This window comes from Ursus americanus, chromosome 8, assembly GCF_024610735.1.
Source record: "Ursus americanus isolate L20-20 chromosome 8, mUrsAme1.1.p, whole genome shotgun sequence".
NCBI classification, from domain to species: domain Eukaryota; kingdom Metazoa; phylum Chordata; class Mammalia; order Carnivora; family Ursidae; genus Ursus; species Ursus americanus.
The window spans coordinates 63,218,461-63,238,579 of NC_142134.1; the positions used below are offsets into that span (position 1 = coordinate 63,218,461).

At 36.2% G+C, this 20,119-nt stretch overlaps 1 protein-coding gene across 6 annotated transcripts in view; it reads right to left on the minus strand.

Moving 5' to 3' along the window:
• The window catches only part of RBPJ (recombination signal binding protein for immunoglobulin kappa J region), a 214,694-nt gene that overhangs the window by 22,195 nt on the left and 172,380 nt on the right, over window positions 1-20,119 (minus strand). For all 6 annotated transcript variants that reach the window (XM_045799268.2, XM_045799264.2, XM_045799263.2 and 3 more), the window contains 2 exons: window positions 17,676-17,714; window positions 759-854 (listed from right to left, as the gene is read on the minus strand). In XM_045799268.2, coding sequence (XP_045655224.1) covers window positions 759-854; window positions 17,676-17,714 — 135 coding nt within the window. The remainder of the gene's footprint in view (window positions 1-758; window positions 855-17,675; window positions 17,715-20,119) is intronic.

Sequence of the window (20,119 nt, forward strand, 5' to 3'; positions counted from 1 at the left end):
AAAAATCTTACATCTTTCCCCCACAAGCAGCCTTTGTCCACGAAATGCTTATTGCAGTCTCAAAGGAGTCCCAGGGACAAGAATATTCCAGCAACCAAATGAAAAAAACAGCGAAAGTCCATAATTATACACCCCAAATGCTGAAATTCGTAAGATACTGAAGCAAATACTAAATATGAAGATCACTTTGCTATAGTTTAATTCTGCGAATCTGACTTCTAGTTATTTCTGTAGTGTCTACATTCTCAGTACAAACTGAGTACCAACTTGGTGTTGCTATTTTTCTTAACCTGAACAGGCACAGGGTCAAGGTGGAGAGGACTGGAAGCTCTTTCCTTTATAATCACTCCATGGTTCAATCCAGGGGTTTATTTAACCTTCTCCTTTTCAAAAGTACTTGGGGAGGGGTATCACAAGTTTATGAAACTACATTTTCCACCAAAAGGAGAGCTGTTTTTTGAACGAGCTAATGCACCACAGAAACACTTAGGAATATCATGTAGGCCGCCCTCCAACCCAGCAAATTATGGATTATTTCATTTCATGACATCAGAGATCTAGCCAGATGATCTTTACTAAATATGCCACAATTCACTTTATTTCTCCCCTTCAAGAGAGACAAATCCCCTACTTTTCATTTTGTACTTGCAAACTAACCCAATAATAGAAACCACTCTCTAACTTGCATATCAATACATCACTTGCAAATTCATGTGATAACTACAATTAACTACCCATCAGAAAAACAATAACCTTACCTTTTTTCATTTCCATATGACTTCTGTGCAACTTTTGCATGAAGAATAAGTACAGTTTGATCCCCTCGCTCTTTTAAGTAATTTCGCATAGCTTCCCTAAAATAAAATATAAATATTACTATTACAGGGGTGAGATTTAGAATATTACTATGCTCTGTGATGAAAAGAATGATTAAAATATTTTTTAAATAAGCAAATATAAAAACGAAAACAAAAAAGCAAAACAAATCCAATAACTAAATTTAAAGAATATTATAAAATGGGGCAATAAATACTGTTCATCTTCAACTCTATATTTTATTCTTTAAGAGAAGAAACTATCCCTCATTCCTGGAATTTATGATGTAACTGAATTAAATCATAATTACAACTTCTATACAATAACTAGAATCATTATAAACATTGGTTATTTTGCTTTCAACTGTCTGTAAAATTAATGACATGTAACACTTTTATATTTAATAATCTAATTCCCCACCACCACCAGTGCCATTCCCCCAACTATTAGAATCAGTATTTTCGAATGAATACAAAGCCGAAACAAATCATTAGGTCACCCAAACTTATTACGTATTATTACTACATGTTCTTAAAATAACAGCCTTACATAAAGACTATGAAAAGGCTATCCATTATACACACACACACAATTACCCTGAAGGATGTTACCGAAGACATAACAAATTTTAATAAAGGTTAATTCAAATTAGTAAAAACCTAAATTAAATTTTGGAAAAAAACTGTTAATTCTTTCAAGTACAAACAACTTCAACTGCCTATTATGCATAAGCTGCATAAAAAGTCCATTGCCTGAAACATATTTATTCTCCCAATTATTTTGCTAAGCAATACGAGAATATATAGTCTACACAGCTCCAACAGTTCTCCATCTGCAGAATCCCAATTCTTTTGATGTTTTACGCATTATAAGATTAAAGCAAAAACAATCAAAAGCGCTTTTAATGCATTAAATGCTATTTTATTTATATTGTAAATAAAAGACAAACGTATAAAGAGGACAGCTTTGCAGTAACAGTATGTTATTAAAGGCAGGGAATTCCAGACCTGCAGCACTTAGAAAGTAAGTGGCTTGAGGAAAATCATTTCACCTCACCCAGTCAGGTAATAACGCAGACCTAACACAGAGTGGTTGTGGGGATTAAATGAGATAATCTACAGGGCAATATGTGTGGTTACTGACTGAAAACCTGTTAGCTGTGAGGCAGGGCAGGTAACGCTGAGATCCAATAGCTTGAGAATTAATCCCTACTGCTGACAAGGAGCTTAAATGTCCAGTGAAGAGAAGAGTTTGGAAAACAAATTGCAATAAAATACACGACTCAGAGGTATGAACAAAAAGCACCACTAAGGGAATATTTGTGTCAAGGAGGGTAGGGTTGATAAAGAACTACAGTTAACCCTTCAACAATGTGGAGGTTAGGGGAGCCAGCACCCTGCACAGCCAGAAATCTGCATACAATTTTCGACTCCCCCCGAAATTAACTACTAAAGCCTACTGTGGACTGGAAGCCTTACCGATACCATAGTCGATTAACACATATTTTGTATATGTATTATACACTGGATTCTTATAATATACTAAGCTAGAGAAAAGAAAATGTTATTAAAATCATAAGGAAAATCCATTTACAGTACTGTACTGCATTTATCGAAAAAAACCCGCATATAAGTGGACCCATGCAGTTCAAACCCATGTTGTTGTTCAAGGGTTAACTGTATACGCTAGGAAAAATTTCTTAGAAGAGTTAAATTCAAAAGGAAGAGGAGGAGACTCCGGAAGTGGGAAGAGGAAAGAAGGCATTCCAGTATCTGGGAGTAGTCGTATAAAAATACCAGCGACCCTGCACATTCGGGTACACAGAGATTCAGGCAGACACAATAACAAACAGCAGCCAATACTTCTCGAGTATTTACTATGTGCCAGGCCCTGAACTAAGCACTTCATATGCATTGCTTCATTTAATCCTCATAAACTAGAAAGGTAAGAAGATTCTCAAAGCCACTTCGAATGTCTTACCCAATGTGTTGCAGTTCATGGCAGTCAGGAACTGAAACAATTCTTTAGGAGTCGAAAGTGAGCCGTGGCAGTGACAAGAAAGGGGACACACTGGGTAGGGTCCTGGTGTGAAAGGCCTATCAAACCCCTTGAAAATGTGACATCTATAAACTTACATACTTAGTCTGAAAGTTTAAGTTAATTCAAATATCACTCTATGATAGATGATGATAAAAGTGGTAGCAAGTAATAAAATTTTTAAGAGACCTCTTTGAGAATTGGGAAAAGATAAGCATTTAATTTTATCCAAACCCCATTATAGAAAAACACTGTGCTGGCAATCTGCATTTTCAATCTAGACAGAAGGCAATGAGAGATCTTAAGGTTTTTTTAAACATTCAATTAATTTCCCTTTTAGTGGTGGAACAGAGAAAAAGATTAGAAAGTACTGAGACAAAACAAACTTGAAAAAAAGGCGGATACACTGAAAAAGAGGTAATAGAAGAAAGTAGGAGGGAAGGTGGAAAGACTTGATAACTATCTTTTGTTCTGGGAGAAGTGGGTGTAGATTAATAGATTCTGTTTGACAAATGTGAATTCTGAAGTGTCCCTGACCCCCAGGCTGTAAGTTTTCAATAGGGGGTTGGAAATTCCCATCTATAGTTCCAGGGACAGGTCTGGGGAACAAAAGTGGGGTCTGCTGGTATGTAGTTCGCACATGAAGCCACCACAGTGAATGAAATCTCTCAGAAAGAAAGCACAGTGACAGGAGGGTCAAGAAGAAAATGTATAAAAGGTGAAGAACCCATAGGGGTAGAAATGAGACTGTTTATTAGATGCTATTGAAGGAGATAACCTTGAAAGAGGGTAATAATCAAAAGGTGAGATGCTGCAGAGGTCAAGGTCACTTTATTTTTAGCAAGAATCATAACAGATGCCAGCTAACAGAAAGCCTTACAAATTATTTGTAAAATGAGAAGCCACTGTAACATCTAATGGTAAGAAAAGAGCCATAAATATTTGGCAACGCCCTCAAAGGAATGGCAAAAGCAGCCGACTATGGACAAGTAAAATGACTAAAGATCAGCATCCAAGAACCAGCTAATGGTGGAATCCATAAATGATGGTGCCAATTCCCACTAGCACTCCAAAGCTGGGAATACAGAGAGCATATTCTCAAAACCGCTGGGTACTGGGTAAGAGGTACAGCCTGGAAAAGGTAATGATGAAAAGTATTTGAGGTGTTAGGTGACTAATCTCATAGCGTTCAGGGTGGACAAGAAATCAAGAGCAAAGTCAGAAGTCCAGTATCTTGACAAAACTAGTGGAGACGTCCAGTTCTTGGCATAGAAACTTGAAAAGTTGGTATATACTTGGAAAGAAAAATCTTAAGTAGCAATTGTAAGTATATTTCACCCTACTATAATCTATTTACATCTATAATCTCTATTATATCATTTAGCAATTACTTGGTATGTTTGTCAGATTTCATGTCTTTTTTCTTGTCTTTCCAAACAGACCACTAAGTCTTTAAGACACACTATTAGGTGTTTTTTAAACTTTTTTTTTTTTTAAGATTTTATTTATTTATTTGACAGAGACAGCCAGCGAGAGAGGGAACACAAGCAGGGGGAGTGGGAGAGGAAGAAGCAGGCTTCCAGCGGAGGAGCCTGATGTGGGGCTCGATCCCATAACGCCGGGATCACGCCCTGAGCCGAAGGCAGACGCTTAACGACTGCGCTACCCAGGCGCCCCTATTAGGTGTATTTTAGAACTGGCGAAGAGGTTAAGTACCTTTCTCAAGAGGATACTAAACACCCAGGATTCAAACTTAGGCAGTCCAACCCTCAAGGACAAAATTATACTATCAGATACTTTGCAACAGTTAAACAGAACTTTGCTGTGAAACATACACACACGAAGGTCTTAACTCTTGTCCCTTACCAAGCCTGAGTTTTCTTACATGTGAAGTAGATGTGTACATATATATTTAAAGTAAGTTAGCTGGACAAACTAACTTCTACCAAGTGTCAGTAAACTCTTCCAATTGTTGTTATTCTCTTAGAAGGGGTAGGGAGTAGGAGGGCAATGCATGGCACTTCCACTGAAGTTTGAGAGCAAACTTGAAAAGGGCCTGGAGGTAAATGATCAGGCATGTCACCTGACTTGCAAGGCGCACTATCTGTGGGCAGAATAGGTAAACCTTACATTTATCCATCTTCCCATTAAAGATATACTTAGAGGCTGTTACATCCTGGTACTGACCATCACGGCAGTTGCCTGTATTGGAAGTAGCTGTGTACGATTATGATTACGACAAAAGATTTCAGATCTCAAGTTGTTTATGGTTGAGTGCAAGATGACAGCTCCAGTTTTCATGCTCTCCCTTCATATTTATAATGTGAATTCTTGAAAAAGCAACAAGAACCTTCAGATAACCATTAATAATAGTTGTCTTGTAACCAATCTGCCAAATAGTTTCTTTCAACAAGGAAAAAAACCCTTTGCTTCCTTAATAGAACATCAAACCCATTAAAATTGTGTTCTCTGGTAATGAAAGCTTGACCATTTCTTCCAGCATTCTTCAGGAGCCATAACAAACAAAGACGATGTACTCTAAAAGAAACACAATTAAATAAGAAAGCCCAAAGAATGAGAGCCCATGTGCCTTTTATCCAAAGAGAGCAGGGTTTCCCCCACAGAATGGGGTTTCGGTTTCAGGACTGTTGACATGCTGGGCAAAGTCATCCTTTGCTACGAGGAGACTGTTCTGTGCACCAAAGGGTGTTCAGCAACATCTCTAGCTTCTACCCATTTGAAGCCAGCACCCTTTCTCAAACTGTGACAACCAAAACTGTCTCCAGATACTGGCAAATGTAAGGGGGTGCAAGGGGGAGGTCACCTGGGTTGAAAACCACTGGTTTAGAGAAAGTCCAAAGTATTTCAATGAGATGGCAAAATCATCCATTGTCTTTTTAAAAAAGAATAAGGGAAACTTTATCATTGGAAAACATAATGTAGGTATTTTAAGAATCTTACTAGTAAAATTACTACTTTGTATTAATGAATTGTTAAAAAGAATGACAAAGTTAAAACTCAAAATTTCTTGGAATAGTTACTATTCCAGCAAGTTTGAAGTATATTCTTTATTAATTTCATTTAATGATTCCTTAGAACATAAAATATTCCTTCTGAATAAAAACCAATTTAAAATTATTTGAAGAACACTCTGTAGCAACTACTTTTGAAGGAGTCTTACTCAAACACAGAAGCTTAATGTTTAGAAAATTGGAAAATTTTATTTTTATCAGTACTTTTACTAACATGAAATCATGGCAAGTGCCATGCTAGGTTAGTATGTTCAAACTGCCTGTCATTGTATTTGTCCATTTTTTAGCTATGTTGTCCTTTATAAATTTGAAATTTTTTATACTGCGAACAAAATTCATTTTAAAAAAATGTCCTTATGGTGCTAATTCCTATTCTTCTCTGAAGACCCCTTACTCCACACTCATTTACCTCCATGCTTGGGCCAAGGGACTAATATGTGACTTACAGTGTGTGTGTGTGTGTGTGTGTGTGTGTGTGTGTGTGTGTGTGTGTACGTGCGCGCTGGTGGGGTGGACATACAAGCTGGGCGCAATCACAGCCACAGCCTCAACTACTCGAGGAGAAAAGTGACCCACAAAGCGGGAAGGTCTAGTCATCCTAAATAGGCTCAGTCCCCATATTTCTCAAATTAGATTGTCACTTCTAAAATCCAAATAACAGAAATTCCAAATGAACTGCCTTATAGAAAAGAAACCCATTTGCAGCACAGCCACAAACGTTTTAGAGAGCTGCAGAGCACACGCTGGGGAACACTACTATAGGCCAGGTTTTAGAAAACCACACCAGCAGCCTATTTTCATACTTCCCAGGAACTAAAAATGCCTTTTACATTTTTAAAGGATTGTGAAAAAGAAAAGGAAACTATATAACATCAATCCTAAAATATGTACTACTTGGGTCTTTACAGAAAGCATTTGCTGACCCCTGCATAGGCAATAAAGAACAAAAAGATAAATTTAAAAGAAAGGTTGCAAAACAGAATGTATAATGACATTCTAATTTGTTTAATCAATTAAGTATATCATATGGTTGACATTTAATACAATTACCAAAAAAAAAGCACTCTTCCTTGAAATTGGACTTGGGGACACGTGATAGCTCAGAAGCCTCAGCTGGACTCCTCACCTCTGGAATACTGCCAAAAGGTGTCCAGACTCATGCCACACCCCCCCACACACACCAAACTCATGGAGCTTATTTCTGTCAGATTCTCCAGGTAAGTCCTTTACATCACCACAGACAATATTTCTCAAAGTGAGCTCCACAACAGTTAACGATTTGCAATGGAAAGTGCTCCACTCAAAGCAGTTCCAGAGCAACTAGACCACATAAAGTAAAACCAATTCTTTCACTGCAGGACTACTCAGTCTTAAACAATCTCCAAGAGGGGGTATCTGTAATACAGTATTGGCCCAACTATCAGACCAGACCAAGATCTCTTGTTTTTCTCTCAAGTGCCAGTTTTCAAAATGATAATCTAGGGATAGGGCTAACAAAGTCTATTCTCATAATACTAAGGAAACATTAAGGATGCTACACTCGGTTTCTTTATCTATTGGTGACCAAGGCCAAACAACAGTACAGTTCATGTTCCTAGGAGAATGCTGGCAAATCTCATTCCATTCCCTCTTGTAATAAAAATAAAATGAATGATCCATATATAATTCCATGAAATTCTATGAAAGTTGATATAGAGGAAAACTGCTTTAAGTCCTGTCTCACAGCTATGAGACAAATCCTTTCATAAACTCCTGGTGGTTTTATTCCCCCTTCAAATAGACAAAGCCATTACACTGTAAGGATTGGGTCATCATCACTAATAGAACATTACTTCGGTGTTCTATTATTTATACAGCTTCTATTTATTTGTTTATTTTGGAAATACTACTACTTTAAGGCTTTTCCCATATAGAGAAAAATCAGACTTCAGGATTTCGGTAACATGGAACAGTAAGGAGTACTGACATTCAAAGGTTCTTGGTTCTTAGATATCTAGGCCTGGTTGATCCAAACTTGGCTCCTTGAATCCCAGGGACCACATGGACCCTTCCTATTCCAGTTCATTTTCTTCTTCCCCCAAGATGCCCTATAAACATACGACTGGCCTAAGTAAAGTTGGATATTAGTTGCAACCACTTTTATATGAATTATTTACCACTTATAAACTAATTACCTAAAAACTATATAGAGCAAAGGTCACACATCACTCTCAATGTATATTTAACCTTATGGTTTTATTTTACTATAAATCTAAATTTGTTTCATTTCGACTTAGCTTATATGGTGTCTGCTACTCATGGTTGTCTTACGATAAAGTAAAAGGAAAATCCATAATTAGGATAAAACATGAATATTGTACTCTGTAATGTAAGATGTAAAGTAACCTCTGATTTCTAGAAAAGAACTAAAGCAGACATTAATCTGACCTAAGTCAATAAAAAAGAATGGATGATTCTCTTGTCACAAATTGAAGGGGATGGGGGCGCCTGGGTAGCGCAGACGTTAAAGCGTCTGCCTTCGGCTCAGGGCGTGATCCCGGCGTACGAGGATCGAGTCCCACATCGGGCTCCTCCGCTATGAGCCTGCTTCTTCCTCTCCCACTCCCCCTGCTGTGTTCCCTCTCTCGCTGGCTGTCTCTCTGTCACATAAATAAATAAAATCTTTAAAAAAAAAAAAAAACAAATTGAAGGGGATGGATCATAAAAAGCATAGCAAATAGCGACTTCAGCTATAATCCAGGGCACACAAGAAAAATACACTGTTTGAAGAGCTTCTCATTAGGCACTGGTAAAATGCTTCTCAAAACTGCATGCTATGCACAAGAAAAGAGACTCAAAAAGAAAAAAATAGGCGCTCATTCAAAGATAACAGAATCCCAAAATTAATATAATAATATTACAAAAAATATATATATAACCTGTGTTGAAGGAAACAACAGATATGGAGGTTAAATCTTAACTATCCTTTTAGGATGTTATTCCTTACCCTGGGGCGACCTGAAAGCCAGCCAAGGAAGATCCTGGTAACTGACTTTTTCCATAGCCTGACCAGAAGAGTAATGGAGGTATATACAAGTACAGTGAGAACAGAGGTATGTAGTGAGACCAAAGGGGACAGGGCTTCGGGGGGGGGGGGGGGAGCGGGGGGAAGAACCTTATGAAGGAAATCCCAATAGTAAATGAATTCAAGCAAACACATGAGTTAGTGGATACCAAGTCTGCAGTATCGCAGAGGGGAAGAAAGTTAAGAGTGCATGCCTTCTTGAAGGTTGCCTGTAACTCAAGCATATTCAAAATTCCAGTTCTAACTTTCTGATTATTGACAACATGACAAAGTCTCTTAGTACAATGGTGTTTTAAGTTGAATAACATCTACGTTTTCTTAAAGCACAGGTTACAGTGCTGCTGCAAGTCATAACTGCAGAGCTCAGACATACTCTCACATAAGGGACAGGTACACTTGCTGTGATCTATTCAGCATTCCTGAAGACTGACACCTAGTTGCATTGCAACTAATATTTTCACTGATGACCCCAGGTTCCAAATGACAAAATGAGAAGCCTCCACAATAAAAGAACAACTATTTCTGTACATTAATATAAGGTCTGGTTATTCTGTTTTGTGTCTGAATCCAGTCAGTTATACCCCTGAGCCTCATGAAGGGGACTACTTCAAGAGAGTAGGATGCCCTTGAAATAGCACTCAGTTGCTTCTATATATGTGTTTCTGAAAGAATGTAATATTTAAAAGAAGGAAAAATGAATCCTCGATAATGCTGATTAGTACATAGTGTTAATTATCCTTTATCAAAAATTTACATTTTATGTGGACAGAACTGTGTCCTAAGCACTATCCAAAACACTGTCCTCTAAATAAAAAGACAATTTTTCAATACTACTTAATTTGGAAGATGAGGGTAAGGACAGAATAGGGTAGGTTTAAAAGATTTATTTTTTAAGGGACCCTCTCTGAATTAATTCCCTACCTCCCCTGAATCACAATAAAAAGAGATATAAAATTCCTTTAAAAAATCTTTAAAAATTTATTTTTTTGACAGAGCAGGAGAGAAAGCATGAGGCGGGGGAGGGGTAGAGGGAGAGGGAGAAGCAGGCTCCCCACTGAACAGGGAGCCTGACTCCAGGCTCAATCCCATGATCCTGGGATCATGTCTTGAGCAGAAGGCAGATGCTTAACCAACTGAGCCATGCAGGTACCCCTAAAAACATTTTTAACAGAATAAAAGACATTAAAATTTTCCTAACAGAGAAAACTCTTTAAAGGAAAAATAGGAAAATATGATTAAAAGGAACCAGAGGAAACCTGTATTTGCTATACTATCAAAAAGGAAAACTTTTTAATTTTTAACTCTGGGCTTAAAATTAAATTTTTATCACAGAATTAGTCGTTGATTTTACATGCCAATTTTCTGTTTCATACAAACTGTTTTACTAAATTTGCTTTATATTAGCTTCGATAATAAAGAATAAGGGGTGCCTGGGTGGCTCAGTCGATTAAGTGTCTGTCTGATTTCAGTGCAGGTCATGATCTGAGGGTTGTGAGACTTAGCCCTGTGTTGGGCTCCACAATAGGCATGGAGCCTGATTAAGATTCTCCCTCTCCTTGTTGTGCCCTCTGCCTCTGTCTCTCTCTCTCTCTTTTTCTAAAAAATAAAAATAAAATAAATAATTTTTTAAAAGATAATAAAGAATAAAAATCTGTAAGTTCGTTTTCTTTAAAAAAGATTTAAAAAGAAATAAAAGCTTAACTGAATTCTCCCCCTAGAAGATATACTAATTCCTTTTAAGGTATTTTTAAAGGACAAAAGCCAGTAAAATGTTTTACAACTTTATTGAGATTAAATTGAAACATAATAAAATGTATTCATTTTCAAGTGTATGGTTGGGTAAGTTGTGGCATATGGATATACCATCACCACAATCCAGATGAAGACAGTCATCAGTCCCAAGTAAGTTTCTCTTCTGACTCTTTGTAATCCCTCTTATATCTCCCTGTCCCCAGGAAAGCACTGGTCTGCTCTGCCATTATAGATTAGTTTCCATTTCCTAGAATTTTATACAAATGGAATCATATAGTAAATATCCATTTTTTCTGACTTCTTTTGAAAACTGAACATAATTATCATAAGATTTGTCTATGTTGTTGCATATATCAACAGTTCATTCCTTTTATTGCTGATAGAAATCCATCGTAGAATATTCCACAATTTGTTGATCCACTCACCTGCTGGTGGATATCTGGATCATGCCTGTTTGGCTATTATAACTAACTAACGCTACCACAAACATCTGTGTTCAAGTCTTTGTATTCACATTATGTTTTAATTTTTCTTGACTAAATATGTCAAAATGGAATGGCTGGGCCACAGGGTAGGAGTATACTTAACTTTTTAAGAAAGTGCCAGATTATTTTCCAGAGTTGTTATACTACTTTACATACCCACTACCAGGGTATAAGAGTGTTAGTTCTAACATATATCTCATTGTGGTCTTTTTTTTTTTTTTTTAAGATTTTATTTATTTGACAGAGAGAGAAAGAGTACAAGCAGGGGGAGCAGCAGAGAAAGGGAAGCAGGCTCCTGCTGAGCAGAGAGCCTGATTTGGGGCTTGATCCCAGGATTAAGACTTGAGCTGAAAGCAGATGCTTAACCCACTGAGCCACCCAGGTGCCCTCTCATTGTGGTCTTCCTTTGCATTTCTTTAATAGTTATTTGCCATATATACACATTGTCTGGAGTATCTGTTGAAAACATTTTCCCACTTAAAAAACAGGTTATTTCCTTATTACTGACTTTCTGGAGTTCTTTTCATAATCTGGATACAAATGCTTTATTCCTAATTTGGATGAAGTAAAATTTATCCATTTCTTTCTTTCAGAGATAGTGCTTTTGGCATTATATCTAAGAAATCTTTGCCTACCCCAGGGTCACGATGATATTCTCCTATCTTTTCTTCTAAAAGCTGTATAATTTGAAGTTTTACATTTAGGTATATTTTTAGCTAATTTTTATATATATGGTTCTAGACACAGATCCTAGTTATTTTGTGTTTATGTGTACGTAAATGGTAGGGACATATGGATATCCAATTGTTCCAGAATCCTTTGTTAAAAACCGTTTAACTAAATTGCCTTTGCACCTTGATTGAAGAACATGTATCTCAAGAACAGTTTCTGGCTACTATTCTGGTACAGTGATCTACCTTGGCTATCTTTATGCCAATACCACCCTTGATTACTGTACGTAGCTTTCTACTAAGTTTTGAAAACAAGTAGTCTAAGTTCTTACTGCTGTTTTTCACGTTGTTTTGCTAGACTAGGCTGTTTGCATTTCTCTATAAATTTTAGAATAGAAACAGCCTGTCAACTACGACAAAAAGTCCACTGGGATTTGGCTGGTATTATGATGAATCCATAGATGACTTTGGGAAGAAGTAACATTTTAACAGTATTGAGTCTTCTGTCCCAAGAACATTTACTTAGGACTTCAAGTTTTGTCAACAACATCTTAAGGTTTTCAAGTGTATAATAGTTTTTGTACGTCTTGTGTCAGATTTTCCCCTAAAAATTACATATTTTTAATGCTATTAAATATAGCATTTATTAAATTTCAATTTCCCATTGTTCATATAAAAATACAATTCATTTTTATATGTTGATGTTTCCTACTACCTTGATAAAACTCACCTATTAGTTTTAGCAGCCTTTTTTTTTTTTATAAATTCCATAGGATTTTCCATATAGATGATCATGATGTCTGCAAATAAAGACAGTTTTACTTCTTTCTTTCCAATTCAGATGGCTTTCTTTTCTTTCCTGAACTTAACTGTACTAACTGGAACCTCAAGTACAATGTTAAGTGGAAGTGGTAAAAACAGAGAACCTTGCACTGTTCCTCATCTTGAGGGAAAACATTCAGTCTTTCACAATTAAGTATCACGTTCAATGTAGTTTTTTCGTAGGTATACCTTTTCAGAATGAGGAAATACTTCTATACCTAGTTTGATGAGAATATCAATCAAGAATGAATGTCAAAAGCTTTTCTAAACCCCTTGAGATGACCATATGATTTTCCTTTTTGTTCTGTCAATATACTGAATTACACTGATTTCCATTTGTGAGATAAAGCCATATTGTTGTTTTCATTATGAAAATTTAAGACTTTTTACATCTGTGTTTGTAAGGGATATTGGTTTATAGTTTTATTTCCTTAAAATGTCTCTGCCCTGCTTTTAACAGGGCAACGCTGTCCTCCCAGAATAATTGGAAAGAATATTCTTCTCTCCAATTTTCTGGAAGAGTATATAAAGAACTGGTATGATTTATTTCTCAAATGTCTGGTAGAATTCAAAAGTGAAATCATCTGAGCCTGTACTTTTCTTTGCAGGAAGGTTTATAATTACAAATTTGATCTCTTTAGATAATAGGGCTATTTAGGTTATCTTTTCTTCCAGAGTAAGCTTTAGAGTTTGCTAGTTTCAAGAAATTTGTGCATTCCTTTAAAAGTTCTTGAATTTATTGGCAGAATTTTATTTATAATATTTGTTATCTCCTTTCCAGTTTTTATTGTCTAGAAAGGTCTTCATTTTGTCTTGCCTGGGATAAAATTCTAGGCTGCTGCATTTTTTTCCCCTTTAAGTACTTTAAAGCTCTTGCTTCACTCTCTTCTCCCCAGTAAGGGAGATACTCCTTTACATATATCTTTTTTCTCTGTTGCTTTTAACATCTTCTTTATCACTAACTTTAAGCAACTTGATTACAATATGCTGTATGTATAGTTTTTGCACTTGGGTTTATTGAGTTCTCAGAACTATGGTTTTAACAGTTTTCACCAAATTAAGGAAAGTTTCAGCTGTTATTTCTTCATTTCTTCATTTAGTCACACATTTCCCTTCCATGACTCCAACTGCTTGCACATTAGCCACCTGAGCATAAACCATGGCTCACTTCTGATGTTATTTTACCCCCAGACTTTTTCTCCATGTTCATTTTGGCTGGTTTCTATTACTATGTCTTCAAGTTCATTAGTCTTTCTTTCAGCAACATGTACCTGAAATTAATCCCATCAAGTATATTTCATCTTAAATAATTTTCATCTCTAGAAATTTGATTTAGATACCTTCTTAATGTTCCATGTCATCTATTTAACTTGTTCAATCTTTCCTCAGCTCAGATCCAAATCTGATGCACCCCTCTTTGTCACAGAAAATCGTACTCCAGTATACAGACATGTTCATTGTTTTACATGCAGTCTATGGCTGCTTTTTTTTTTTTTTTTTTTTTTACAAGAGCTAAGTAGTTACAGCAGAGGCTACATGGGCCACAAAAACTAAAAAAAATCTACCATCTGACCCTTTAACAAAAAAATAGGCAAATTCCTGATGTTAGCATACAGAACACATAGAAGACAAATATAATAATTGCTGTAATGTCTTTGTCTGATTCCATCATGTATGTCATTCCTGGGTTGGTTTTAATTGAGTTGTCTCCTCAAATGGATCATATTTTCCTGCTTCTTTGTATGACTGGTGTGTTTTGATTAGATGTTAAAACTCAGTGAATCTTACTTTTGAGTATTTGATATTTTTCTATTCCTGCAAATATTCTTGAGCTTTGTTCTGGTACACATTTAAGTTACTTGGAAAGAATCTGATCCTTTCACAATCTTGCTTTTAAGTTTTTGTTAGGTAAAACCAGAGCAACATTTAGTGTTGGCCAAATTTTGCACCACTACTGAAGGAAAACCCTCTGGGTCGTAGTACTCTAGTGGATGCATCACGAAGTATAATATTTTTCCACTTTAGCTACTGGGAACAGGCACAGTTCATAGTATGAGCTTCAGGACTTTTTTCCTATAATTCTTCAACTTGGTTTTTATCCCCCAGCCTTGGGTAGCTTCCTCACACGTGTGCTGATCTGTATCAGCTGAAGACGAGAGGGGACCTTCTGCAGATCTCTGGATCTCTCTCCTCTCCAGCACTCTGCCCTGGGAATTCTAGCCACTTTGAACCCCTAGATACCTAGCTCCATCTCTTCAGCTCAAGGTCCTCCCTACATCATGTCCTACAAACTCTCTAGGTACTAAGCTGGGGCAACTGTGGAGCTCACTTCACTTGTTTCCTGTATCTCAAGGATCACTGTGCTTTCTTGACTGCCATCTGGTATCGTGAAAACCGTTGTTTTATATATTTTCGTCCAGGTTTTTAGCTGTTTCAGTTTGGAGATTAAATCAGTCCCCGTTACTCCATCTTGGCCAAAAGCGGAAGACTTAAAAGCTCACTTACTTAAAATTATCCAAACAGGGAAAACAGCTTAATGGGTAAATGGAAACTCATGATAAAGTAGACAGTACCTAATTATATTACTGTATATATTTAAGGAAAGGAAAGGACAATTTCCTTATGATATTTATTATCGTCACATTGACTGCTATTTTTACAGAGGTATCCATTAAAAGCAAATGATTTATTCATTAAAACATATTTTATGGTTAGGAGTCATTCCAATCTATTACTACTGGTAATAAAATATCTATTAAATTGTAAATTTCAAAATGTCTGTACATGTGAATTAAATTAATTCTGCTTAGAATTTCTTAAAGATATATACAAACATGTAATTGTATTTAATGTCTTTAGAAATTCTTTTAAATCTAAGTAATTTCAGACTTATAGGAAAGTGGCAAAAGTAGTAAAAAGAATTGCTAGTCCCCTTTCCTCCAGACTCCCTAAATATATGTTACCATTTTTACACATTGTTTTTAAACTATTAAGAGCTCACTGTAGACATAAAGCCCTTGAACCCAGAATACTACAGTGTTCATTTCCTAAAAACAAAGGCATGCTCTTAAACAAGCATAATGCAATTATCACTGATACAAATACTTGTACATACAGATTTTATTCAAATGCTGCCAACTGTCCCACAAATGTCCTCTATGTCCTTTATTTTGGGGGGAGGGAGGCATGTGTTGAGAAATTAATGCCCTAGGACCAAATCAGGATAGGCACCAGTTTTTCTAAATTAAGTTGAGCTGGAATACAGACATACCATTCACTTATGTATTGGTACCTATGGCTGATTTGGGGTTATAAAAACTGAGATGAGAAGTCACAATAGCCTCAGTGTGGACCAAAAAGTCTAATATGTTTATTATCTGGCCCATTATAGAAAACATTTGCTAACTCCAGCTTTAAAACAAAAGAAAAATTTTTTTCCTCACCCAGGATTTAGTTGAATTTAGCTGTCATGTCTTTTGGTTTCCATTAATCTGCTATTCCTCAATTTTTGTTTTTCATGATCTTGATAAGTTTGAAGAGTAAATGCCGTGTATTTTATAGAATGTCCCTAATTTGTGCCTGTCTGGTGTTTTCTTATGCTTAGTTTTAGCTTATGCATTTTTGGCTGAACATCACAAAAGTGACATTGTGTCATCCTCCTCAGGATGCACATGATGTTTATTTGTCCATTACTAGTGATGTTAATTTTGATCACTTCATTAAGGCAGTGTCTGCCAAGTTTCTTCACTGCCATGTTACTATTGTTCACTTTATAATTAATACATACTTTGTGAGAATATGCTTAGCGACTAAGTAAATATTTGTTTCTCATCAGACTTTAAACCAATAGTTTAAGCATTCACTGATGATTTTTGCCTGAAATAATTACCACTGTAGTGGCTGCCAAAGTGTGATTTCCTAGTTCCATCATTCCTTCTACATTTATTAGGTGGAATTCTGCTATAAGAAAAAGAATTCCTCTCCTCCACTCTAGGATCATTTCTTAAACTCAGTGCAGACTTTAAAACTGTATTTTATTCTATGGGTTATCTATTACGATCATTATTTATTTTGAGGATTAAAGTGCCCATGATTTGGCTAAAGGGAACCTCTTCAAACTGGTTCCCTTTCTGTGTCCTTTTGGCATGTCCCCATCATTCTTTGTGTGCAACAGCTTTTTAATAATAGCAATAATGTGGAAATAACCCAAATGGTCATTAATGTGAAATATGAAATAAGTAGTGTGAAGGCAATGAAAAACTATACAAACATGAAAGAGAACAAGGTTGAAGATGTACAGTAAGTGGAGTTAAAAGGTCCAGAATGATGGTAGAGTATGATGCCAGACTTAAAAAAAGGAAAGATAAAAAAAGACAAGTATATGTTTATATATGTAATTTTCTTGAAAGATACTAAGAATGCAGGATTAACATTAACTCTAGGATGTAACTGTACAACTGGGTGTCTTACTTTTTATTTTACAACTGCTGATTGCTGAAAAATTTAAAAATCATTTTCAAGACAAATACTTTTAAATTTAACATTTGTAATTAAAATTATAATTAGAACACAATATAATATTTATAGTCTCCTTAAAAGTGAGTAAAATCTCGTATTTTCTTTAAAATTCTTTTCTAAAGCATTTATTAAATATCCTTCAGGTGCCAACCATAATCAATAAATTGTGACTGGCTAAATGCAGCTAGGTTGGCCAGATATAGGAAGCTATCCTTACATTGTTGCCCTTGTTATATTAACTATGTAATACTCAAGATTAATTCTTGAAAGGTTTCACTTTCTCCTTTGAACTATATCCTATTATCCTCTTTTTGGTTGGTGGGGAGAGGGAGGATTTAGGGAAGGATGGGAATAAGCTTATGATCCAGGTACCAGTATTTGAATAACTGCTTTTCAGGAGCACCTAATATAGTTTTTAGGATGACAGGATCTGATATTTTCATGAAAGGTTTGGGTGAAAGACTAATATAATGCTTACCTAGTGAGTCGTTTAGGTGGAGGCCGCTCACCAAATTTTCTGGAAAAAATAAGAAAAATAAATAAATATATAGGCTGTATGACACATTCTGTAGTAAGCTTTCTAGGCACCATGAAATCTCCCTTATGAAAGGAAAATCCTCTAATAACCATCCATGCCCAGAAATAACAAAATACATACTTAAAAATGGTTCCTAAACCAAAAACGCATCCTAAACAGGCCTTACATACCCACTCTGAGCATGTAGCACAATGTTTAGATGAGGGTGACTGACGGGTACCTCCTAGAGACACCTTGCAAAAAACAAACAAAACCCAAGAATGACAACAACTGACCAAAGACCCCCAGTCTCACATGACCTGCAACTCTCAGAAAAATCCTCAAAGCCCAAGAGGTGGTAGAGCTTAGTTTGTCATCTGCCAGGCACTTTGCTGTACATTCTTTATACCTTACCCTCTTTAATCATTACAAAACAATTCTGTGAAGTAAGGATGGGCTCATTTTAAAAAGCTAGAAAGCAACTTGTCCCCAAAGTAAATTAAGTGGCAGGCAGAGTTGAAATTTAAACCTAGATGTTGACAAATATTACCAAAGTTTGTGGGGAACCACTGAAGACCCAGAATAGCCAAAGTGATGTTGAAAAAGAAGAACAAAGCTGGAAGTATCACAATTCCAGATTTCAAGATATACCACAAAGCTGTAGTAATCAAAACAGCAGGGCACTAGCACAAAAACATAATCATAGATGGAAGAGAACAGAAAACCCAGAAATAAACCCATGCTTATATGGTCAGTCAACCTATGACAAAGGAAGCAAGAATATACAATGGAGAAAAGAGTCTCTTCAATAAATAGTGTTGGGAACACTAGAATACTACATGCAAAAGAATGAAACTGGACTACTTTTTAATACTATAGACAAAAATAAACTCAAAATGGATTAAAGACCTAAGTGGGAGACCTGAAAACATAAAAATTCTAGAAGAGAACACGGGCAGTAACATCTCTGACATCGGCAAAAACAACATTTTTTTAGGTAGGTTTCCCAAGACAAGAGAAGCAAAAGCAAACATAAACTATTGTGACCACATCAAAATAAAATGTTGTGCACAGCAAAGGAAACCATCAACAAAACAAAAAAGGCAACATAATGAATCGGAGAAGATATTTACAAATGATATATCCAATAAAGACTTAATATCCAAGGCCACCTGGGTGGCTCCGTCAGTTAAGCGTCTGCCTTCAGCTCAGGTCATGATCCTGGAGTCCTGGTATCAAGCCCCAAAACGGGCCTCCTGCTCAGCAGGGAGTCTACTTCTCCTTCTGCCCCTCGCCCCACTTGTGTTCGTGTGTGCTCTCTCTCTCAAATAAATAAATAAAATCTTAAAAAAAAGAAAAAACAAAAACCTTAATACCCAGAATATATAAAGAACTTCTACAATTCGACACCAAAATAATCTGATTAAAAATGGGAGAGGACCTGAATAGACATTTTTCCAAAGAAGACACACAAATGGCCAACAGACACATAAAAAGATGCTTAACATCACTAATCATCAGGGAAATAACAAATCAAAACCACAATGCGGTATCACCTTACAGCTGTCAGAATGGCTAAAATCAAAAACACAAAAAATAACAAGGTTGGTAAGGATGTAGAGAAAATGGAACCCTTACACACTGCTGGTAGGAATGTAAATTGGTACAGCCACTGTGGAAACAGTACAGAGGTTCCTCAAAAATTAAAAAGAGAAATTCCTCATGACCCAATAATTCCACTACCGGGTACCTACACAAAGAAAATGAAAACACTAATTCAAAATGATAAAAGCTCCCTTACGTCTACTGCGGCATTACTTACAATAGCTACGATATTAAGCAACCTAAGTGCTGACAGACAAACAGATAAAGAAAATATGGTGTGTGTGCGTGCGCACGTGCACGCGCACACACACACACACACACACACAGGGGAATATACACAGACATCAAAAAGGGAGATCTTGCCATTTGAGAAAACATGGATGAACCTAGAGGGTATTATGCTAACTGAAATAAATCAGACTGAGAAACACAACAACCTTATGATGTCACTCATATGTGAAATCTAAAAACAAAACAAACAAAAAAACAGAATCAGACCTATAAATATAGAGAATAAACTAATGCTTGCAGAAGGAAGGGGCATGGGGGGAATAGGCAAAATGGGTGAAGGGAGGAGGGAGATACAGGCTTCCACTTATGGAATGAATAAGTCATGAGAATAAAAGGCACAGCATAGGAAATATCATCAATGATATTGCAATAGCGTTGTATGCTATCAGAGTGTAGCTACACTGTGAGTGCAGCATAACACAGAAAGAAGTTGAATCACTATGCTGTACACCTGAAACTAGTGTAACCTTGTGTCAACCATATGCCAATAATTTTTTTTTTAAATATCC